The sequence below is a fragment of the Drosophila erecta genome, unplaced genomic scaffold, assembly GCF_003286155.1.
Source record: "Drosophila erecta strain 14021-0224.00,06,07 unplaced genomic scaffold, DereRS2 tig00000152-arrow-arrow-pilon, whole genome shotgun sequence".
Taxonomy (NCBI): Eukaryota; Metazoa; Arthropoda; class Insecta; order Diptera; family Drosophilidae; genus Drosophila; species Drosophila erecta.
Window position 1 is genome coordinate 1495751 of NW_020825211.1, and position 25459 is coordinate 1521209.

General features: G+C 42.2%; 1 protein-coding gene across 1 annotated transcript in view; it reads left to right on the forward strand.

Moving 5' to 3' along the window:
* Nucleotides 1–25459, forward strand: part of LOC6551577 (LIM domain-containing protein A) — a 35560-nt gene that overhangs the window by 4763 nt on the left and 5338 nt on the right. Inside the window, exon 2 of the mRNA XM_001977228.3 lies at nt 24315–24535. Within this exon, the coding sequence (XP_001977264.2) occupies nt 24315–24535 (221 nt within the window). The remainder of the gene's footprint in view (nt 1–24314; nt 24536–25459) is intronic.

The following is a 25459-nucleotide window of genomic DNA, read 5'->3' on the forward strand; positions in this document are numbered from 1 at the left end:
AATAATCCTTCTAACCCAATGCACTTGTCATCCGAAATTGTCCATACTCACTCAGCTTAATTACCCAGCAGTGCATGCCAGGTCTCATATGACAGCAATGCACTGCGAAGAATTGTGGGGTGATAAGCTGTAAAACACTACGATAAAGCGCGGCACATTAGGGATGATTTAAGCAGTCCATTTAAGCAGTCTTCATAAACAGGGCTTGTGCCATTAAGCAAGCTATTTCGCTCAGTGCACTCATGCCTAACAAATTATAGGCCAATTGGGCACTCCCACTTTGGATCCGATTCCTTTATGCATTCGGCTGGGGATTTATTTTTATATGCCGGTCGTTAGGGATAAAATACACCATCCATTTTAGCCGGCGCTTTTATCGCTCGCATACTTTGCAACTCTCGCATCCTTCGTCCTGCGACTGGATGCGTTAAGAGCTTGACTTTGTCCGGGAATCGCTCCAAATGTCGTCGTCATCAACGTCTTGCGCTCTTTTCCTTGCTGCTGCACTGCACCCACCAAGATAAAGCCACTGAGCAGCAGATCTGAAGATGGGAGCTGAGCAGCCGTGGAGCTGTGGAGCTGGAGCAATGGTGGGACCTCCTTAAGTGCTGGCTATGCCCGGAACAATTTGGCACCACATTGCGTATGATTAATATAAATTGTTTGGACTTCATTCCCGCTGGCTTCCACCCTCTGCCCCTCTCACTTGCATTCCCATTGACACTTTATGAAGGCAAATAGCAAGTAGAATAAGAAGTCTTGAATTTGCGAGCACTTATAGGAATTGCTGCACGCTTTTGGTACAGTGAAACGTGGCACTTAAGGGTTTTTATACATCTGACTCTGCAATGGCAAGATAACCGCTTAGGTCTGTTGTTCTTGTGACAGCATATATATTTCCCATAATAATTTATGGATTTTTAAATAAGCAGTATATCGAATATGTGGCGTGAATGCATTACAAATGGCTTCTTTTGTGCAACACCATAACACCATATTTCTCAGTGATTCAGTTTCTTTGCGATTTGATTTATCGATCGAACCGCTTGCTCAGACATGCATTTCCTCAGAAAATTCGCTGTCTATCTACATGCTTAAAGCGTGTATTTAGCTTTTCGGCTAAAGAGCTGGCACTGTTGTTGCTCGTTCCGGTTCCGGTTGTTGTTGTTGTTGTGGCTCTTGCTGTTGCTGCAGCTCCGTTGCCGCAGTTGTTGCAGCTGCCACATGCCATGGCCCAAAGTGTCACATTACTGAAAGTGCGACAGCTACGGCGAATGCCAGAGCACTCTTCTCCTGGTTCTCGTCCTGGTCCTGGTCCTGGTCTGGGTCTGGGTCTGGGTCCTCATCCTGATTCTGGTTCCGCCCGGCGCCTCCGAGTCGCCGAATCTGCTATCGTGATTGGGGTGCTGCTGATGCCGCTGGGGCAGCCACACGCACCCTGCTCAACTTTGCTATCATTTGTGGTTTTGCATGTGCCGCATGCAGCACATCGCCAAGTGCTGGCAATATGGCCACGCCCCCTCACTCCATCCGCCCGACCTTTTCCGCTCCAAAAAAAAAGGAAAGACTGAGAAAAGAGGAGTAAAAATAAAAATCGCGTACACGCTTCAAAAATTCAACGGTCCGCCTATGAAAATGAACCTGCAAGAGGAAAAGCCACAGGCCACGACGAAAGAAATGCTGCGAAAAAAAGTACGGAAAAGTGCAGAGAAGAGGCAGTGGTCTGGACGCAGACGATTGTTGCAGCAGCTTGTTTAAATTTTATGTCCTGGCTGTTCATACTTGTTAGGCCGCCCTCTCACCCAACTTCAGACAGCAAAGGTATGCGGCACCAGGTGCTCTTTACCAGTTTTTTCCTTCTGATGCACGGCGACAGGCGAGAGATGTTGCCGCTGGCACAAACACACACATGCAGTTGCAGTTGGGGCACAGGTGGCAAAACGGTGGGCCATCAAAGGAAAAATAAAGCAGCAGCATTCAAAAATTGTTCGCTTCGAAGCACAGATCCAAGTGTAATTTTTGCCACCTCGCGTAGGAAATTTGGGGGAAAATCGCGCTTCCGAAAGTCAAAGTGGCTGAGGAAACTTGTTAAAGCGTAACACAAAATATTGAGAAGCGCAGAGGAGAGCTCAAAACGTAGGAGTGTCAATTAATGAGAAGCGCAGAGGGAGGTGCGTTTTCGAAATGAACTGCAATGCCATTTAGTTGTATAATCAAAAGCCTCAATACATTTTCTAGTTAACGATTGATGGAACATTACGTAAAGTCACCTAAGTAAGCTTAAAGCCAGGGCCAATGCTACGGAGCAAACTCAAACTCACTTGACTCATATACTTATCTAACCAACCGTTTCGCTACCCACAAGCCGCTCAATGAAGTGATAAACTGGCAACATTTAGTCCCTTTGTTTTATCTCCACTTTCCTACTTTCTGCTGCTTTCTTCTGTATGTTTTTGTGTTTTATGGCTGAAGTAGAAAAAGCTAAACAAACAGAATGGAGGAATGGGGTAAAATACTTTCGAGCGCAACGAAGGGCAAAATTCCGGCTCAAAAATCAAATGACAATAAACAAAAGAGTGGGGAGAGCGAGGGGAGCAGGCGTAGGAAAAAATAAATTAACGTTGAAGTTCAATGAGCAACTCAATTTGCTGCCATCGGGCCCAAGGAGTTTCCCTGGAAAATTGTTGCTTATTGCTGGCCAAAAGGGGAATGCAAATTGTTCATAAAATAGCAGGCAACCCTTTAATCCTCGACCACAATACTTGCGTTTCATGATCTGTTGGAAAATGGATACACTTCTTAGAGATCTCAATTTAGGGTAAATATACTGTATACCAATTTTGTAGGAGTTTATGAAGCTCCGATGCTATGGGCTAAAAACAAATTCTTTAAGGCCGGTTAACCAGGTGAACGACTTTGCAAAAATTTGATAAATACGTTTTTTATCATAACTCGGCTAAGTATTGCCATAACACCAAAACAATAACAGTAATAAGCAGTTAATTACCAATTCTAACAATCCCAATCACTTTTTAAACGAATGAGAAATTTCATTTTCTGATTTTGGCAAAAAGTGAATATTTCTAATGAGCATTTTAATCATAACTTGGGTAAAAATGATCATAAAGAGAAAATAATAACTGTTTTGAGCAGCTAATTACCAATACTAACGATCCGTATCATTTTTTGACGGACTTAGGAAAATTAATTTTTTGGTCAATTTTTGCATTTTTTGTAAGGGGTAACATCATCAAAATTTGAAAAAAATGGAAAAAAATTAGCATTCCCATTTTTGAACACAGTTCGATTGGAAATTTAATTGCGATCGCATCGACGTATAACATTCCATGTTCAGACAATTATTTTAAAAGTTATGGCAAAAAAACTGATTATTTTATGACCGAAATTCGAAAAAACGGATTTTGGCAAAAACTTATTATTTTAAATGGGCATTTTAATCATAACTTGGCCAAAAATGATCATAAAGGGGAAAGAATAACTGTTTTGAGTAGCTAATTACCAAATCTAACCACCCCTATCAATTTTTGACTGATTTTGGGAAGTTCCATTTTTGGTCAATTTTCGCATTTTTTGTAAGGGGTAACATCATCAAAATTTGAAAAAAATGGAAAAAAATTAGCATTCCCATTTTTGAACACAGTTCGATTGGAAATTTAATTGCGAGCTCATCGACGTATAACATTCCATGTTCAGACAATTATTTTTAAAGTTATGGCCAAAAAACTGATTATTTTATGACCGAAATGCGAAAAAACGGAATTTGGCAAAAATTGAAATATTCTTATTGGGCATTTTAGTCATAACTTGGCCAAAAATGATCATAAAGATGAAAGAAAAACTGTTTTGATCAGCTAATTACCAAATCTAACCATCCCTGTCACTTTTTGACGGATTTAGGAAAATTAATTTTTTGATCAATTTTTGCATTTTTTTTAAGGGGTAGCATCATCAAAATTTGCAAAAAATGGCAAAAAATTAGCATTCCCCTTTTTGAACACAGTTCGATTGGAAATTTAATTACGAGTTCATCGACGTATAACATTCCATGTTCAGACAATTATTGTAAAAGTTATGGCAAAAAAACTGATTATTTTATGACCGAAATTCGAATAAACGGATTTTGCCAAAAATTTAAATATTGAAAATAACATGTCAAAAGATCGTGTCTGCGAGTTATGTTTTATTTGATAATCGATCATAGATATTTTTATTTAATTTCAATAGTCACGCTACTCAGTCGGCTAAATTGTGTTGCGCTAAAAGCTTCATTTCCAGGTTGCAAGAAAATATGAATGGACTGGCGGGGGAAAGGTCAAAGTCTCAGTTCGATAATTACCCAACATAATGGAGTCGGCGAATCGCTACGACGGCATGCATTATTGAAAGGTTTTCCCATCGGAAGGCGAAGACAAAGCCCGACCGACCGCAAAGGAAATTTAAACAAATGCCACCAACGACCCCTGCCAATGCATCGTTTTTGTGGTTGGGTTGATAGGTTCAAGGGTTCAGAAGTTCAGGGGTTACGGCACTAACCGCGGGAGCGATTCCGAAACGCACAAAGTCCATTTACATAAATGGTTATCCTCGATTGCTACCGACCTGCTATCAAACACACACACAAACTCACTCACTGAAGGCTCACCTTTGAACTTTGGCCGCAGCAAATTAAATAAAAGGTTAGCTCTTGTGCGATGATGAGGTGGGCAAAGTTTTGCACACGCTGTAATGATGATTATAATGATGTCATTGAGATCCTTGAGTTTGACGAGTTATCCAGGAATGAGCATAACGTAATTGAAATAAGTTTGATTTGCCAGACATCAATCTTGTAAATATATATATTCAACATACTTGTAAGCAATCCTTACTATTAGCAGTTTCTTGAAACGTTATAAAATCGATTTATTTTTGACATTTCTTTCGAATACACCTCAATGACAAAAGGCTAAGCTCGTTTTCCCAATGTTTGCTGTCCTTTGAAATATGGTAATGACCAAAAGCAAGGACATCAATCGATGTTGGCGCATTTGTGTTGCTCCACCCCACGCCACCACAGCCCCATTAATATTTCACATTTTATATTCGCAATCGTCCTTCATTCCCGTCCCGCATTTGCATACCACCTCCGCCTCCCCTCAAGAGGCTCATTTACCTGGCTGGCTACTGGTTACAGCGACCGACTGGTTCCGGATGTCTGGCTCTGTCAGCGGAGTTGAAAAGGGTTTTTTTATTTTTCGTAATGCTCGTATTTCCCATTGGCATCTTCCGCCGATTTCCTGTTTTCCCGTTCGCGCGCTTTTCCCGACCGCTTTCCCGCCGCTTTTCCCGCCAACAGTTTTCGCTGCGGTCGCTGGATGGGCGTGTATTTTAATTGTGTTGACTTTGTAAATGATCCATTCATAATGCTACTCGAAGGCATTCCCATCGCCATCGTCGTCATCATTTCAGCCGGTCAGCTCAGCCTGCTTTTAATGGCCAACATTTAAGCCGGCTCCGAACGGCAACAAGGCTTGTACCAAAATGGGAATAATCGACAGATTTACAACCCTTTAGTACCCTATGTCTTAAATACTGATAACTGGTGATTTAACACAGTAGATTAATAATCAAAAAAATACGTAACAAGCTTAATATGCAAAACTCAAAGATAAATCATATACTTTTTGTGCGAAATATTCAGCCACACAAGTACGTGTTATCCTTTTTGTTCAATAACCCCTTTCTTCCCAATTACAGGGAATCCCAGAGAACGAAAAAAAAACAAAAAAAAACGAATCCAGAGCCGGAGCAAATGAAACGAAACGAAAATCGATAATGAATTAATTTTCAGGCACCGAAGGCAAATGGCGCCGACAAATTTATGACTGTGGACTGGGACAGGCATTGCAAGGATGTTGTAGTGGCCATAGCCCCCTGCCAATTCGATTCCCAACGCCCCTGTGCAGCAGCATTACACATTTGCTCAATGGTCAGTCCATATTTCCAGGCCCTTAAGTCCAATAAGCCTCTGCAAGCGGTTAGAGTTAAAAGTTGAAAGAAAAACTACATAAAATACTGGTGCTTACTATGACTAAAATATATATGTGCTTAAATTACGTGCGCAGTAAATATTAACTGGGTTTTTTGCCCCAAAATACTTGCAAGTTGAAATAAGACAATTCTGAACTGTTTAACTAATTTCCTAAAGGCTAGGCGATATAACTTCTGCCTGTTAAAAATTGTTAACAAATTTTGTCTTGGCAGTTTTCCATGTAGACAAAATTCCTCTTTCAAATTGTAATCACTTTGTCTGTGATTTTTGTCATAATTGCAGTCAGATCTCAAAAACTCAATCGTTGGCAAAGTTTTTGGGCTCAACTTTTGTCCGGCGGCTTAACAAGCTGGTTTTGAATGTGTGTCAACGTTTGGCTCAATTTCTATATAGCCATCTCGTTTCATTTTATACCCTCTATTTGTTTAGGCTCTAAGGGAAAGGGTGGGGGGGGCGAAGCACTGGCACGGGGTTCTATTTGGTTTTAAGTGGGCAAATTGCTTATGTAGGGCATCTACACCTGGTCGCAGCCAACCAATTAGTGTCAGTCAAAAGTTTGTAATACCCTGCTTAAGGGCTGGATGCCATTATGATGGCTTTAAATACATTATGCTATATGCTAATACTATGTAATCATTTAACAATTGAGTTCTAGCAATTTGAAATATGTTATTTGAAGGGCTGTATAAATCATTTCTTGAGTGCCAATAATTATTGGCAGTGTGTAGGGCTCAGTTTTTGATGTAGGCCACTTGGAAATGCAAGCATGCCGGGCATCTAATTGAAATGCAAGCGAATGGGAGCTATCAATTATGCCCTAGTGGCTCCAAAAAGCTACGTTTCGAGGACCGGCAAAAATGTCAAGTCAGTTAGTCAGCCATCATGTTGGTCGGCGAGATGGCAATCGAGCCGCATTAAAAACTAATCGCAGCCCATGCATGCGGCTCAAATGATTAAGCGTTCAATTTGCCAGCACTCGACATGCAATTAAAGTTAGTTCTGTATGTGTGTGTGTGTGTGTGTGCATTTCTTTGCATGTCTGCGCTTTCTCCTTGCTTTCTTTTTAGGGCCCAGTTATGAGTGTGTGTGTGTGTGTTTGCACATGGAATGCAACCGTAATTATGCGCACGACTGACACACATTAGCCAACCAACAACCGGCGAAACCGAGAAAACGGGGTGTATTTATAGCCTACTTAAAGGTAACTAAGACACGGCACGAGCACAAGTCAAGTGACTATCTTTCAAAGTCCCGCCAAATGGGATCACCTTATGCATCACAGGTGTTCCCTCAGAGTCATGAGGTGAGCACATAAATCCTTGCAATAAGTTGGCCCAAAGAAAGGCTGCTTGTCAGTCATAAATCTTAGGGGGCCAACAAAAGCGAAAGCGAACAAAGGAAGTGTGTTGATCTTGGCAACACATTTACTCAGGTCTCACAGTCTTGACTATTTATGAGTTTTTGTTGGAGGTGAAGCATTTTATATTACTCTAAAAGTAGCTTTGTATGTGGTAAACACTTTATTCTATTATCAAGCAAAATGATTTGGAAAACACGTAAAACCTAAGCCATTAAAAACATTTTCAAAACTCGCATTTCGTGCATTTGCATTGGAAAACTTTCGAATTCCGCAAACGACTGGCATCTCTGAGTTATTCCCCATTACCAAAAAAAATCTCGGGGGTATTAAGACCCCATTTCTTCTTTCCCGCCTACGATCCTCATTGCAAAGAATGAAAACTTTGCTCGTGCCTCATTGCACAATTTACTGTTCGGATTTTGTTTGACATGCAAATGCTGCAGTTTAGTACATAAAGTTTAAGCGAAACATATAGAGTATATAGTCGGCAGTATATCCTCTGATGGATGGTTGTGTTTGTATGAGAAATGAGAGCATCGCTCGGCACGCGAATTGTGCGGCAACATTTTGTTGTTTAATTTTTGTGTACCGACTGCAAATTGAAGGCCCAGTTCCTCCGAAAAAAAACCCCTTACCCCTGGAAACCCTACTCAAACTCAACGCTTGGACGTCGGCAATTTGCTGCATACAAATCGCAACTGGCAACGCCGTTGCCTGTGATTATTGTTGTTGCTGCTGCTGCTGTTGATGGTGGCAGCCAAAAGAACTTAAAGTAGGTTACTTACAACCGCGCGCACACATAGGCATCTTTGAGTGCACTGCGAGAAAAATTCCAGCATAATTGAAAAGGTCACAATAAAGTCACTAAAACGATTTTAAACAGAAGAACATAAGTTAAATAAAAAGTCACTGTAAAATTTCAAATGTATATACATATAGATTTCTTTGGGTGCCCCTGCCGCGAGTAGTTTTGTGCATACTTAAGGCAGCGGACCAGTCGAGCGTCCCAGACACGCCCCCTTTGGCTGCCCCCACCGCCCCCTCGCCAGCACCACTTTTGGGTGCTGTAATTGAGGCAACTTTGCAGGAAGGCAAAAGTTGCTGCATGTACGAATAGTTTGCTGCATAATGACAGGCGCGCCGGCTTGCATATTTATGCCTCAAAAACTCAACTTTCCTCCCGCGACACCATCTTGAGTCAAACATTTTTCAAGGCGCGGAAAGTCACGCTCTATTGGCCCGACCAATGTGGCTAAAAAAGCGAGTTGGGGGCCGCTTTTCATTTGGCCAAAAAAACAGAAACCGCTTAAATTCCCCAATGAAAACTCAACTCCCATTGCGACGAAGGTGATTAATTATTTAGAAAACATTTCAATAGAGTTTGTTTGATTTCAAATGAAACCGCAATGAGCAGAGCAGCTGCCAAAGTAACTTCCGGTTCTGGCCTCTCTTTCTCGCCAAGCTCCCCCAGCTCTCTCGCTCTCGCTCTCGGCAAAGTCAACCGCCAACTGTGGCCAGCAATAAAAATTTTACAGACAATTCGCTTTTATTGCATTTCACAAGCCCAAGGAGCAAGTGAGATGGGGCGACAGCAGGAGAGAGGGAGAGAGAGATGCAGATAGACAGTTGAGTGTAGCCACAACGAAGTTAACGTTTGTAGTTTATTTGGCCTTAAGTTGGTAAAACTAATGTGTTATAGTTGTTTTTGGGTGATTCCACTACATTATTTCTTAAGAAAAATGTTTCGAAATTATCCATATACGATTATCTAATAGTAGTTCCTTAAAATAATACATTTGCATACAATTTCGGGCCACATGATCAGTGGACATAGGCAGCCCAGAACCGCAATCAATAAGGCTGCACACACCACGAAAAAGAAAACAGTAAAAAAGGACTTCCGCTCACAGCGGGCCATAAAAATGCGCTGCATACTTTTAGGCGGGCTGAAGCCATAAAGTCAAGAGCCGTTAGGTGAGTGTGTGTGTGTGTTTTAATAGTTTTTTGTGAGGGCAAGGCATTTGTGGGTGGTTGGGCGGTAAAAGGCGCCAACTTGAGGTGTTTGCCAATGCACTTGTGGAGGCTAAATGAATTAAAAAATCGAATGGAACGAGTTGCAACCGTCAGTGGAATGGCAGCAATGAAAATTATCCAAGGGAGAGGCGCCTGCGAAATTGCGCCAAACGAAAGGAAACTTTAACAGCCACTAAGGGGCAGGGCGACAGGACGAGGGGGCGGGGCAGACTACAACAGCTGCATACAAATGCCCCATGTGTGTGTGTGTGTGTGTGTGTGTGTGTGTGTGTGTGTGTGTGTGTGTGTGTGTGTGTGCGTGCGTGTGTGTCGAGTGGCAGCAGCAAAGAAAAAAATTAATTTAAATTTTTATGATGCCATAAAAATAATGCATGGCATGTCTGGGCCCCCGGCTAAAAGGAGAGACACCACTGCCGTAAGCGGCAGGGGGGCTGAAGAACTGTTGAGGGGGCGTGGCAGGGCTGAGGCGAAGTGAAGTGGAAGCTGGCACACCGTCCACGGGCAGAAAGCAGAGGCAATAGCGCCACGTTGCCCCAATTAGCTGCACACTGTGCCCCAGCATGTGGCCATCATGCCAGCGGTGGGAGTGCAGCACCCACATCCACCAGAGCAACCCAGAGCCACCCAGAGCCACCCATAGCTACCCAGTGCCACCCACACACTCTCAGTCGACTGGCACCCTAAGCAGCATGTCATTAGTGCCGCCTTCGAAACAAAGCAACGAACACGCGGAAATGCGATGAAACAAAATAAAGCGTCGGTGCACACAGGCAACATTAAGTATTCCTTCAACTTGGTCATGTCCTGGCAATATGTAAGAGCGGTATATGTAATATATACCCACTCGAGTCGGAGCAGATCTCTGGTAGTCTGTTCAACAATATTTCAAGCAGTGGCTGCCAGGACTCACGGCAAAAAACAGGTGGTCTACATGCAGCAGCAGCGAAAATGAACAGGAAAATCAAGTAAACAAATTGAACAAAGCCCTCTAACGGCAACGAGAAATATATGCATATTAGTTCGCGTTTCAAATAAAATGTAGAAGTTTGTAATTCAGTTGGCCATACTTACTTCAGTCAATTAGATTATCACCAGCCCAGAAATAGTTATATTTGATACAAGCGCTTACTTCCGAGCAACAGTGCGTATACGCAATAATCCGTGCTAAGCTGAAAGCGGGCCACTAACTGAGCTAACTGCAAGTATAAGCGAAAAACAAAAACTTAGCTCCTCATTTGCACTACATACCGCAACAGGACAGCCTGCCACGCCCCCAGCCGCCCACGAAAGCGTCGGGGCGTAACAATGAATACAAATGAGTCATTTATGAGCAACAAAAGAACCACAAACTATACGTATCTCTGTGGCCACAAAAAGAAATGCCGCAAAAAATGTCAGGGCAAGACGCATCAAGCTGAATTATTTTGGCATGAGGTGAATAATGCTTCTTAAGTGTTCAATTTATGAGTCAGTAATGCAGTTAAAGTTGAGAGGTGCTGGCAATTAAACGAATGCTTTCAAAGTTCTTTAAGTGTATAACTTTACAGCGAAATGCAGCTCTTGGCTGGGCGAACATTTTCCATAATTTTTATTTAATTTCCCTCTGTCCACCATTTCTAATTGCTTTCCAAAAATTGCTAGAAAAAAAGAAAGTAGAAAAAATTGTCACATTTTCTGCAGTTTTCTTGGAAGCCCACATGCTGTGATTTATTTGACACACTGCAGATGGCACACGGAAATGTCCTTTGATCGTTTCCAGTCATTTCTCATGGCCGAAATTCGGGTCAATTTGTAATCCCTGCCCCCTGAACCCTGAACCCTGCGCCTGCCATCTGTCCACCGGCTCTCTGCGTCTGCCGGAGACATTAGGTTAAAAGTCCGGAATAGAACGAAGGGACTAGCACTTGGATCGGGGGTCGTCCAGTGCCTTGGCATTGTTTATGCTACGTTTGAAATTTATTGTTATGAGCACATTGCGAACAAACAGGACAGCAATCAACGAGGTCCTTTGGCTTTAAGTCTAAGGTCTCGCCATAATTGGCTGGGCGTGAACTTCGACTGAAACTTCGATGACAATTAAAATCGCAATTTTCAGCACGCAATGCAGGGGCAATTAAGGACACCCCAATGATTTACTTATCGATTGCCCACTTCGCTTCCCTACGAAGGACTTCGTTCGCTACTCCTGCCCACCTCCAATATGATTTACTGCCCCATCTCGACTATAATGCTGACATTAATTGACTCTCAAGTCGCTGGGTGGGTCGCTTGGAGATCTGCGAAGAGCACTCCATAATTTAAAGTCATTTCATACAATGTGGAGCTCGATTTGGGTGGCGGGTACACCGATTTTGGCCTTCAGCCAGTACTGCATTGTTTGGAAATACCAAAGAAAATGAATCATGCACTCTGCATACGAAAAATGTATTAAACATTTAACATTTTTTTTAAATTTGAAGTTTTTTTTTTAGGGCATTTTGGCGCCGCTGGTTTTGAGTCACTTCCGTTCGTCTTTTATTGCGGGTTTTCATTTTCATGTTCCACATCCTGTTCGCTGGCAACAGTTTAATATTTGAAGGAGCGCAGGACGAAGTCAAAAGAAGAAGGAGCTGGGCAAAAGAGAGCTCCAGTTTTAGCTGCAGGGAAAGAAGCAGCAAAGGCAGCCCAATGCAATTAATCAAAACGCTGGCCGCGAGTCCTATGCCCGCCCCGCCCCCATTTCCACGCCCCCTTTTCTCACCCACCCACCGAATACACCCGATTTCTATGTCCTTTGACTGCCGCTTGCTCCTTTCGATGCCGCATACACAGAATTAGAAATTTGATTATGCATACTCAATGGATTTTTAAACATACAAGAAAATGGTAAAGAAAAAGAGTCAATGATTAAGAGACTTTTAGAATAAATTAAAATAAATGAACTTGTTTACAAATTATGCCACAATAAATTGTAAAATATGTACTCTCAGGAAGAATTATTTTTGCCATATTTTGTACTGCAGAGTATTTATTTAAGCGAACGCTCCAAGCACCTAGTTTTTCGCAGTGCAGGCAAGTGTAAGTGCGAGTCATAAATGTATGTGCTTGTTGAAGGAAGAGAAGGAACTTACGTAGTATTAGGATGTGCAATGCAAAAACGCAATTCGTTGGAACTTTGGAACTCAGACAGGAAACAAAACTAATTATCGTTAGAGCAAAATTTTTGTTTCACTACTGCTGTTAACCCTCCAATACCACCACCCCTCCCCCTCCCTTGCCATCTTACAAGTATATGTGGGGGAAGGGGGGCGTGCGAAAGGAGCCCACAATTGGGGGCGGGGTCGAGGCAAAAACGATGTGGAGCCGCCCATATTTATAATTACTGTTTGCACACTTAACGAAGACACCAAGGCTTCGAAGAAGTGGATGAATGGGAGGCACCAAGTACAAGAGAAGGAACATGTTCAGCAAAGAGGAGAGAGAGAAGAAGGGCGAGAAGGGGTTGAGGAAGGGGGAGAAGAAGGAGAAGCAACTCTACAACATGACGAACGAGGAAAAGCAGAAGCAGCAGAAGCAGCTCAGATGGGAGACAACATTTTTGAAACTTCATTTTCAAAATTATGCTCATTAATCATGAAAAGCAACCGAAAATGATGACAAGCTCAGGGAGGGGGTGTGTGTGTGTGGAAGATTTGAGATTGTAGGTGTGTGCGTGTTGACGGATGTGTGTATGTGTGTATTGGCCGTTGCCGTGTCGCATAATACTTTGTTGGGTCTTAACACGCAAATCAGGCAGAGAAATTGTCACACAAGGAGGAAAACAAGGGGTAAAACAAAAGAATGCGCGGATGGAGGCGGAAAAACGATGGGAAAACGCAAAAGTCAGGGGGCAAAGCTGGTCTTCGATATGGGCGACAGGTTAATGTTTGCCTAGTACAGTGCGTTTCAGCTTGGTAAGGCAAGACGGTTCTCAAATCCTTAAACACCCATATCCGAAAGTATCAATATGTCCAACTGTAATAAGTAATTTTAGGAATCAATAAATTCCGCAGCAAAAGTCGCTCCCGGCAGAGATAATTGTCAACAATTACGCGTATGTAATTACACTACTTAAACGCACTTCTTTAGTATATACATACATAGCTAGCTCAATTAAGCCCACGACCATCCCGCTTTGACCTTGCACGCACATCCAAAGAATTCGTGACATTGGGTTAGAAAGAAAAAAATATATTGGCTGTAATGAAAAAAAAACAAAGGAAGCAAGTTGGACTTGATTTACGAGCAATGGATTATCAGCCAGCTAATAGCGAAACCCACTTAAATTTTCATATTTGCTTGCCGATCCTTGGGCCCGTGCCATTAGTTGGCCCAAACCGGTGGGGGCATTATCTGACCCTTAACCACTGAACACTATCTCTGTATCTTCAAGTTTGACCTTGGTCTGCAGCTGTTGCCCGACTCACACGCACAACAAATAAAACGCAAATTGTATAGCCGAGCCCTGCACAGAAATCGATGTTCTATATACCCTATCAGTTACGGCAATTGACCAAGTTTCATAAAATATGTATCTTACCACTGAAGTGGTAAGTGGTAGCATTAGCTCAAAACTATTTAGTACTGAAATCATAAGATATTCCATTTAGTTTCCATGTACAATTATGTTTTACTAAGAGTCTGAAAACCCGAAATGGATGCCAAAGGCAAACGTACTCTTTCAAGGACCTAGCGAATAGAACCTTAGCATTGACATTGTCTGTCCCTGGCCTTGTTTGGTCCCTTTTCTCCCCCCGCTCCCCCATCATCTTTCACAATTTCTGTTATTTGCCATTTCCCATTTTCTATGCGCTTTGCTGTTTGCTTGGCTCTTTTTGGGCGCTTTCAGCGGTCGCACGTAGCAAATTCCATTTACGTGTCCTTGAATTTTTGCCATTAATATTATTGAATCCCGCTATCCCGCTATCCCAAGCAGTGGAATCAAGGCAAATTGTAATAGAAATATAAGTCCAGTCGCAGTTATTATTAATCAATATGGTGGACTCCAAAAATGATGGAATCGAAACGCACAGAAAGAGAAGCAATTTATGGACCATTTCCCTGACGACAGGTTGCGTCTGTCTAACCCAGGATTTTTTGGCATAAATGATGGCGTGCTTAGGGTCTTATTTTGCCATGGACCACCGAGCGAGATTAATATTTAATTAAATCGATTTAATGCTGGCTGTGGATCTGTTGACAACGGCTCGTTAAATGCCAAAACCGCTGAGAGGCGAGTGATTTATTTATGTTTTGGATCTTTGGGTGTCTGTCTGCAAATATTAATTATATATCCGCGGCAAAAAGTTGAAGTAAGAGCGCTTCACCCGAGAAAATTGTGCTGTTCAAGCAGCTGCAAGGTGTTTTCAAACTGTCAGAAAACTTCAGCCAATGAAGAAAGGGATTTATCGGGTGTAAAAACCAGTCGAAACTTTCTAAATGAAAAAGTAACGATTTCAAAACTTGACACAGCTGCCAGGATATTAGGCATAGAATTAAGGAACTTTGCTTTTATGGGTAAATAAATTTCAATTTGCCTCGCATGAACGTATATTCGAGCTAAAATGTTTCGAACACACCAAAATCATTGGATAAACATATGAATTTCGCAGCTTTCCACCGCTTTTTTTGCATAACAGTAACGATGGTGTGTGCGCCTTAATTGCGCCACATAAACGTGGCATACCTCACCTCAGTCGGGTATTGCCGAAAATCTCTTTTACTCTTGCGGTCGGGTCACGCTTTTTCCTATGAGGACACATACTACCCACCCACACTGCAGTTTTTCATTTTGGCAGGCCTGATTTGGCTATAACTTTCCCAGACAGGCGAAGCCAAACCGAAACTGAAACTGAGAAATGAAAAACCACACTGCGTTTGAAAGTGTTAGCATTAGGGTGGACCGGTGTGCCTGCTGGTCGAATAAATTCTTTACCAAATCATAGCAATTAATTGGTTCATTTAATGAAGTTGGATGAAAGATAAATGAGCACTTAAAATCATTTCAACGGGCATCCTAATTCTGTGACATGACCAACTTGAGGTACCCTGGCTTTGTGGTCTATGTTCTATCACTGGTGAGTTAGGACCTCCGTCGAAACTTGGAAACGTTTTGTAAGCATTCACGTTGTCAACTCGACTGGCAGTGGATACTCCAGTTTTCCGGATATCCCCGTCTAGTTTGCCGTATTCCCCCTTTCACATTTTGTCCGTATGTCCGTGTGTCCGTATGTCCGTGTGTCCGTATGTCCGTGTGTCCGTATGTTTGGTGTGTTTCTGGCAGTGTTCTGCGGAGTTTGTCACTCGCATGGCGACAGAGCCTCGCCGAACAAATGGACCAACAGTCCGTGTATCTGTGTCTCGTTTATGATTGCATTATGGCGAAAAACAGCTTACACAGCCCACATGTACTGGAGTCCAACTATCCGTCTCCCATTCCATTGGCGCAGGAACAAAACAGGAACATCAACATCAACAGCTACAGCTGCGTAAATTTGCATAATTCCACAATAAGCTGTATGCCGGCAAAGGATAGCATTTTGTGGGGGGAGTTTGGAGTTTTGTCTGAGTGAAAAGTTTAGAGACCAAACTGTTTCGCCAGACTAGAAAGTTTCATCGGTTTGTAAATGATGTTTTCCTGCAGCAGGGAGTGATGGACTTATAGTATCAGTTCGAATCACTCTCATCAATCCCCCTGCCATCCATCCACCGAGTAGCTATTCTCAGATTTTGATGGCTGGAGCGCAATCCATCAACAGTTTGGACAGTTTGTGGCCAGAGTCGGTCACAACCAGTGACGCTTAAGAGTGATAAGTGCGGATTTAGACCAGGCCAGCGCAACTATGCTAATTAATTACATTAGTTGCACGGAACTATTTGGCGGCTTAAAAGCGCATTAAAAAACGTCCAAAAATGTCCAATAAAATGTGTATGCATCTATGTTGTGATTTAAAATCAAGCAGTATTGTATTTTTTTGTTATTTGTATTGCCATTATTTCAAAGGCAATTTGCTGTAGCAACATCAGTGCTTGGATAATCAAGGTGTATAACACAAAAATCTCCGTGGCTTTTGCAAAAACATGTTGATTACGCCCCCTGGCAAAAACTAATAGGACTTGTCGCAGGACATGTGTTGCAAGCTGGCCACAATTGTTGGTGAAAGTGTTACTGTGATGGCTGCCAAGGAAGTCACTTGGCCAAGACAGCAAAAAACGTGATAATCTTGGTATTAAAGTTGCAAGCTGGATGAGCAACAACTGAAAAATATCATCAACAACACACATTTGCTGTGCAGATAGAAAGTTGTCAAATACTGTGAGAAAAAGGTTCAAATATTAAACACTGTGCCTCTACTGCTGTCGTTCATAAAAATTACTTTTGGTCCTTAATTGGCTTGATATTTTTTTAGAAATTCTCAATTCTGTTGAAGAAGAAGGTTGCCTTGGCAAAAATTTGACAGCATTTACTTTTGTATGACGTCAGTTAACTACCAAAACCAAAGTATTCATGAGTCAATGCCAATTAAATCGATGACAGCATGACAACGGAATTGTGTGTGTTAGCCATGGCCAACGTTTTTCTTAACCAAATTCATTGGTTTTGGCCCTCCGAGTCGAAAGCCCTTGCAGGCAAAGAAAATACATTTGGCCAGAGAAATTATTCTTAAAATTTTAAAAACTAACGAAGCGCAAAAGTCAATTAAACTTGCCAAGAAAAATATTGTATATCTTGGCGAAAATCAAACGTTTTAAAGTTTTGGTCAGATGTAGATTTTAAATACATTCTAAATGTAGTTGGACAAATATTTTCCTATAGCAACCTTTCGTTTAAAAAAACCAGGACAACGCTAGTACAATGGAGTATAGTATTTTAGAATACTGTTAATATTTTTGTCAGTGCATTTGTCTCTGCACCCAGCACCATTGCTCCTCAGTAGTTGTTTGCATTTGTGCCCTGGGCTCCGGTGTGTTGGATTTTATGAGCCGGAGAGTCCAGGAGTTCAGCACGAAGGTGAATGGTGAATGGTGAACGGTGAATGGTGGCCAGGAGGTGGGCTTGGAGCACGCGCCCCGACCGGAGTTCAATTAATTGCTCGTCTCGGCCACGCAGCTGCCATGTAAAGGCCTTGTAAACACTCCGTGTGTTGTGTGTGTGTGTGTGTTTGTGTTTCTGTTTGTCCATGTCTGCGTTTGTTTCCGTGTCTGTGTTGCTCTTCGGATCAGTGGCCATGTTGTTTGCTCCGCGTCTTGGTCAAAGGACTCTCCTCAATCCCCTAGCGCTCCCTGATTTTCTCGCTGCTCCGGAATGTGCGTGGTTTTGTGTGTCCAAAAACGCTTAACACTCCGCTGAGCACGGCATTCCAAAAAGTTGACGAACAGTCTGGAAAATGGGTGGGCGGACAAGGGGGGCGGAGCCAGGTGGGCGGGGCCAGCTTGAACTGCTCACTGAAGCGCGCCATAAAACCGTAATCGGCTTAATGGACATATCACATGGCCACTTGCCATGCAACTGCAGCCATGAGCTCATGAACTTGCCGCAACTTCGCAACTTGGCTGTTAGACCGATTTTAGAAATAGTTTTCATGCGGTATTAAAATGTTGCACTGTATATTCTAATACAGTTTTTTGAAAGTTTAAGTGATTTAAATTTAAAATGGATTCTGTAAAAGAAAGAGGTGGATTTGTATTCCTTAATGCTTGAATTCGAGATCTAGTCAATGCCGTAATTTGTACTATTTCTACTAATCCCTAAACTCTAGAATTTCTACATGTCACGAATGCTCTTAAACATGCCTCTTGCTGCACAGAGTATCTCTAATACACTTTAGTTGTTTCCTCTTCCGCCCAGTTGGGCATGTGGCTTTTTGATTAATTTAGGCTTTAATTTATTGAATTATAAGCCACAGGCATAGGGAATTTTGTCACCTGTTGGCATCCAAAAAATTGTGTGTGTGCTCGAAGGGTTTTTCGAATTTGCTTATTGACCATAAGGAAAATGGGGGGGAGAGAGAGAAAAGCCGGGGAAAATTGTTGTTGAGCTCAAATGAAGTGAAATGAGAGAAAGCGGCTTAGCCTAAGTCACCACACATTACTCTTCCACCATTTACCTTCCCCAATTTTCCTCTGTCCATCTGTGCGGCAAATTACTTTCAATGGCATTAAACGCTTTCGCAGCCCCTGGAAAAGCTTCTCCTGTTTTCTGTACTTTGGCCAATACCGCCTCCATAAAAGCAAATCAAGGGAATAAAAAACGCCATGCAACAACAGGTTGGTTTGCATCCACAAACATCATATAAATCCCAGGCAGCAAGAATTGTTTTTGGCTATTTCATACTTTGTTTTTTCTTTTTTTGGCAAAGGAAGAGGGTTTCATAGATTTTTGGCCAAAGGACATAAAATATAACCCACATATCATACAATTTGGCGCCCACTCATATTTTTATTTCATTTATGTATTATTGACAGTCATGGGAGAAAATAAATTACTTTCTATGAATACAAACTAGTTTGTATTGAGAAATTCAATTTAAAATAATGCAGATATATATTTTTGTTTTAATGTACAACTTTGCTTCAACTTTTATTTTCTTTTTAGTTATTCGGTTTAGTTTATTTTGTTTGTTTCTCACAAATTTTTGTTTACTTTCACTATGGTTGCGCATACTAAAAAGTGTAAATTGCATACCCTTAAAAAAGTTTTTAACTTGGCTGACCTTATTTCCGGGAGTCTCCATTATATACCTTACAAAAAGACATTTTTAGATTCTTTGTATTATATGTACATATATATAAAAACTTTAAATTTCTCTGGAAGCATTCCTAAACTTAACTTACTTATTTTCCTGTAATATTTTAGAGTATCTCAATTATTGTTTGCCTTGGAATTTTTGTTAGCTGCCATACATTTTTATTTCCAAATATTTTACCTGTACTCAACTGACTACGGGTGAGAGAAAATGGTATGAAAATGAAGAGGGAAATGTGTCAAGGAAAGTGGAAGGAAATGCCCAAAAATATAAAAAAAAAGCCGTGGAGAGAGACAATAAGTAGACTGAAAATGGCTTTGTCGGTTTATTAAGCATACTTCGTCGGAAATTTTAATGCGAAAATCCGACTTTTCTTTTTTGCTTCCCCCTTTACCCACCATTTAGCCTCAAGCTTTTCACAAAAAAGTGAAAAGTTGACATTTTCGGCGCTTTTCTCTGCCCAATTTTGATACACTTTTTAGGACTTTTTTCCCCCCACACACATACACAAGTATATTTGCATTTTCCCTTTTTATTTTTACTCCCTATACTTATCACATTTTGAAACAATTTTGTTGTTGGCCCTTTTGCGAATATGTTGCAATTTCGGCATCATAAAAATGCAAATGGATCGGCGTGTGTGTGAGCCAGTTTGAGCTGAAAGCCAGAGAAATATTAGGGCCGATTTAAATGGGAAGCTTTGGAAATTTTGCACTTACTACTGCACAGCCCCAAGTACACACATCAATATTTGTATATTCAATGCCGGAACATAAGCCTGGCTTGTGTTTAAATATAAAATAGTTACAATAGTTGGGAACTTTGGAAATGTGTGGAGTGACTTATAGAGTTACGGCTTAGGGACTTGGCTGTTTGTTGTTTTCGTGTCTTCACTTGGAGATGCGGATTACAAAACGTAAGCCAAGGAAATTCTATTTTGAGTTTGAATTACATATTCACCCCTAGAAAATAACGAGCAGTTTCTCTAATTCGATGCAACTGAGCTAGAACGGTTTGGAGTTAATGAATAACTCAATTTTGGCCCATTGTTATTAACTATGCAACATATTACGCATACGCCCTGTTGCACCAGCGACAACAAATCAAACTCACATTGCAAGTTGTCATTTATAATTAATGCTGTGTCCTTCTCCATCCCAACTACTACTGCCATTTGCATGCGAATTGTTGCGAACATCGCCGAGCACATTACGCATACGCCACGTTGAACGCCCAACCAGTTCTTACCGCAGAATGCGTTTCGTTGTCATTTTATTGACAAAACATCCTGAGCAGAGGGCGAAAGTCGATGACGTATATTACGCAAACGCCACATAATTGCTGGCAGAAAATGAACTGAAACGAAAAAGCAGTTGGCAAAGGGACCAACGACCATGCCCACCCCCCACTGGAGTTTTTCAAGGTCGCCGGCGAAAGGCGAAATATTGCTCGACAAGCGGGGCAGATGTCAAGTGAACGAGATTGTGGGCGGCTAACTTTTGCATTTCGCCCCAGAACAACAGTTTGAACAATTTTTGGTATTCCATTTAAATCGGGGGGGGGGGGGGGGGGGGGTGGGTGTGCTGGGTCAACTTGTTGTCCACAACAACAACAGCGGAGACAGACAAAACAATGGGTTTGTCCCGCACATTGTTACGGTTGCGGACATTTTAATTAGACTTTAGTGGCTTTTGTGGTCGCCATTGTTGTCTTGTTGCCAACTATGTACTAAATAAATTTAAATGCCAAACACACTCAGACCCACACGCACACACACGCACACACACACACGACAATTCAAGGGGCACATATGTGCACAGACACTCAAGCTCATACTCCACTTGGCACGCACACACACATACAGGCGCACACGCACACACATTGCGCATAGGATCCAAAGGATCCGAGCGCCGCTCTGCACCACAATAAATTTACTCTTTATATGGTAAGCAGATTTTATTAAAGTAAATGGAAAAATAATATCGCAGGGCTCATAAAAGAGTACGCAGTGTTTTAAGCGCGCAAAAATGGCACAGCTTCATAAATAGTACGTTCAGAAGCGAGTAAAGTGCACGGGATTTTCTTTTGCTTAAAAAATATAATATTTTCAAAACAAATACATAACTAAAGAGAGCTTATATTGGTGCAAAACAGAAGGCCATATTCTCACGTATAATAAAACATAATTTTAATTAATATAATAGTGGGCAAAATTAAATTTCCCCTGGTCTTTATTTATTTAAGCCAACAACGTATAAAACTATTAAAGCCTGTAGATATATGCATGTTAAGCCATTATGGCTGCGATTATTCGACCAATTCTAATCTGAGGGTACCAGCATAAATACCATGCAAAACGTTATCTAATATGCCGTTCGCTTATTTCCATTCCGAAACATGTTTTTCCTGGCTATTCCTGGCAAACCCAAAAGGTTTTGTTGCCAAGTTCTGTTTAAGTATTTTTCTGTAATAATCTCACTTTTGCGGCTTGTGTAAAATACCCTTGGTTGGCTTCAACAGCCCGAAAGTAGGCGATATTTTACGCTTTTAAGGAATGGAGGAAAATGCTCTTTGCTCAGGCGACGACGGGCAACAAATTGCTCAGTTGAATGGACAAATAGATCGTTGGATAATTATGCAAAAAGTTGTGCGCGAAAGACCAGAGGTGCAAAGGAGGACCATTGCAAAAATCAACAGGCCATAATGGGTTAATTAAGGCAGGGTGATGGCAAACTGAAGGGGCCGGGAAAACCCCCCGCTGTGCTGCACTGTTTGAAACCGAATCAACTGTCCGCTCGCTCGTCCGTCTAATAATTAGCCCAAAGTGGATAGAGAAAATGTCCGGAAAAGCAGGAGTTTTAATAGGGGGGGATAAGGGAAAGTGGAAAACGGCAGCACAGGCTTGGGCAAAGCCTGCTGAAATATGCAACACGCTCATTACAAGCCCAATAATTAAACTCCGGAGTGCCACAAAATTCAAATATGCACTGGCGCTGGGTGGGGGGTGGTGGCAAAGATGGTAGTTTCTGGGGTCAGGGGTCAGTTTGTTTACGCGATTTTGTATGACATTCATACACGTACATGCCACTATATGTGCGTGAGTGTTTGCCATGGATTTGCGTTGTTTGCCTCGGATGCTATGTGGAAAAACAACAAGCGTTCCACACAAGCAAAGTCAGCATAGAATGTGCCCCACTCATCCCCCCACCCGCTGGTATCTACCTTACCCCCTCAGTGTGTCCCCCTTTCGGGCCTGCGTGCAAATTAATGCGACATTTATTCATTATGCCATGAAACGGTCGTAGAAGTGGAGGATGGAGGGTGGGGGGAGCAGCAAGGGGCGCACTGGCTTGCTGGTCAGAGGGGTGAAAGGATAACTGGGGAGGGGTGTGGGGAGCATAGGGTGGTGGTCTGGAAGGACAGATGGAGCAGCCAACCACGGGCGATGAGAGGCACTGTGGGCTTGGGTGCGTTGCAAGTAAGAAACCCAACCGCCATTGCTTCACTAATTGCAACATATCGTGGCAGTATTAAATTGTATTATTATACTATATTACATAGATATATTTAGTTTCGAATCAAAAAGATAAACTGCCTTAAGTAGATTTCGCAAATGCATTTCCGCCCACTGTGCAATGACGATAACCTCAATGCGGCGCCCCACTTGAGAGCCTCAGCCTACAAACTCCGTGGTCCGTAGTCCGTAGTCCGTAGTCGGTATTCCGTAGTCCCCAGCCGTAGTTCCCATTCCCCCATCCTCGCGCCCCATCTCGCTCTGCTGTCTGTGCCGTCTCCCTCGCACTACCTATCCACAACGTGTCGCCGCAGAGCGTCGAGGGACATAAAAAGCATTTGCGTGATTTTATTTCGCATTTTCTTTTTTTTTTCATTTCATTTCATTTCATTTTTTTTTTTCATTTTTTTTTCCTTTTTTTTTTCTTTCTGTTTGGCTCAACTTTGCGCTTCTTTCACGGTTTCCCATTGCCGGGGAGTAGGCTCGTCTCCGGAGATTGGCTGAGTGTGTTTCTCGCCGAGCCCGTGTTAATTTAATCACAGTGAAAAGAATTTAATTAGTCGCACAGCCTAGCTACAACAACAACCAGATCAACGTACAATAATGACAATAATAAGGGGCGTGCTGAATAAAATTTCCATAATTCGAGAGGCCTAGAAATGGCCACATCTGGCCTGGTCGAATTATTAACTTGACTGGAATCCGCCGCCAGGTGTGGACAATGGCCAAAAAAATAAGTATCTATATATATGGAGAAGAGAAGAAGCCAGGAAATGAAGCGGAAACGTTTTCCGAAAAGATGCAGTTCGTAGTACACTGCGCAAATACACTTTGGAAGCCAGCAGATTTATAGAACCCAGATGCGACACAAGCGCTTTAGATAACTGAGCTTTAAATCAAACTTAAACAAGTCTTTCAGATTAGAACATCACCAAATAGAAATTTGGGCAAATATTTTTGACTGTGTCTGCGCAAAAAAAGGACATTTTACTGGCAATTTGCGCTGTCTTTTATCGCTCGTTTGGCCCCAACGCACACACTCACTACATAATGCCATTTTTATTTTAATCCTGCATATGTGTCCTTAATCCCCCCACCATTCCAATTCCTTTCTTGAGCTTCCCCAAATGCCAATTCAGTCAATGACAGGGCATAAAGGATCCGCCGCACGAGTGCGGCACCAACACAAAAAAGAAACGTAGGGAATAAAAAGAGACGAATTCTTGTCTATTCAACTATGAGTAAAAACCTATTTTGCCCAGGTCATGCATGCGGATGTACACATAGATATATCTACACATATCTGCATATATATCCGCTGGAAGGGCGACCCAAAGTGGAAGTCAATTCAAGCAGCTTACTTTTATTTAAGCAAAAGGCAAGGAACACACAATCGCTGGTATATATGTACATGGGCACATATACATATTTTTGGAATGTACTTGAGATGCCTTGGCTGCTGACCTTTTCTATGTTATTTTATTGTGGGCACTGTGGCGTCTTTTCTGGCTACCCACCTGAATGACGAGCAGCCGTGGGGCACATTCTCTGCACTCACTCATCTTACCGCCTGCCACATTCTCCTTGCAGATTTCAATTTGCAAGAAGAGGCCTCCATTCCGGAGGACATATTTGACCAGCACGACGGCGACATTGTGGATGAGGACGTCGAGTCGGCCCACATTCAATATGCTCCATCTGCCCCAACTGCCCCATTTGCTGCATCTGCCACCGCCGAGGAGGAGGACGAGGAGGACGTTGATGTGGGGCTGTTGGAGGAGGACGACGATGCATCCGAGGCAGCTGATATTGTGAGTACACACATGGCAATGCACTTGAAAAAATATGCACTGCCACAATTATTTTGTAATCTCATGATGGCGCTTGAATCGAGATTTTGCCAAGAGAACCAAATACTTAATACTTTAAGACCAGAACAGATTTACTGCAGCGGTCCCTGTGCGGCTTGCAATTAACACAAATTTCAGATTGAAATATTTTCAATATATAAGTTTCACTAGGCACCGACTTTTCTCCCCTTTTTTGATGACATTTTTTTAGAGCACATAGCCAAACATAAATACACGCAGATGCTTGGCAGAGTGGCCGAGCCTACAGTCAAGTCCAATCCGAATGAGGTCAGTTCCATTGAGCCAAAAGTGGGGGCGCATTCAGAAAGGGGTGCTCTATAAGGAGTGTGTCCATTGAAATGTCGCACAATGCGAGCGGCCAAGTCAAATTACTTTTTTAAGCCGAAGAAACTGGCCAAAGCCACAAACTTTGGAGGAGCAATGATGGCCCACAGCTTAGCCTGATACTCGATTCCTGCATTGAAATTCACTTGAGCGCAAAATGAGACCAAAGTCGAGAGGACCAACAGTCAGCAGGGCACTTGAAAGCATTTTTGAAACCAAAATAGGGCCAGACAAAAAATTGCCAGCGAGTGCTTTGATTAATACGTTTCACAGCTTAAATTTCGAGCATGGACTAAAATTTGCAGAATTCCATACTCCATTTGCGAGGATATAAAGTATCAGGAGCAATGATGTCAATGGTCTAAGAATAACATTTTATTTAATGAAGACGAACAGCAAGGACCTTCATGCCACAACGGCCTACGGTATAAGAAATGGTATAACAGCTTTTAGCAATTTAAAATGCAGTCAGCATCGTACCAACATTGCATTTACAATTTCCTCGAATGACAGTAGCCCGAAAAATTCAGTTCCTCACTC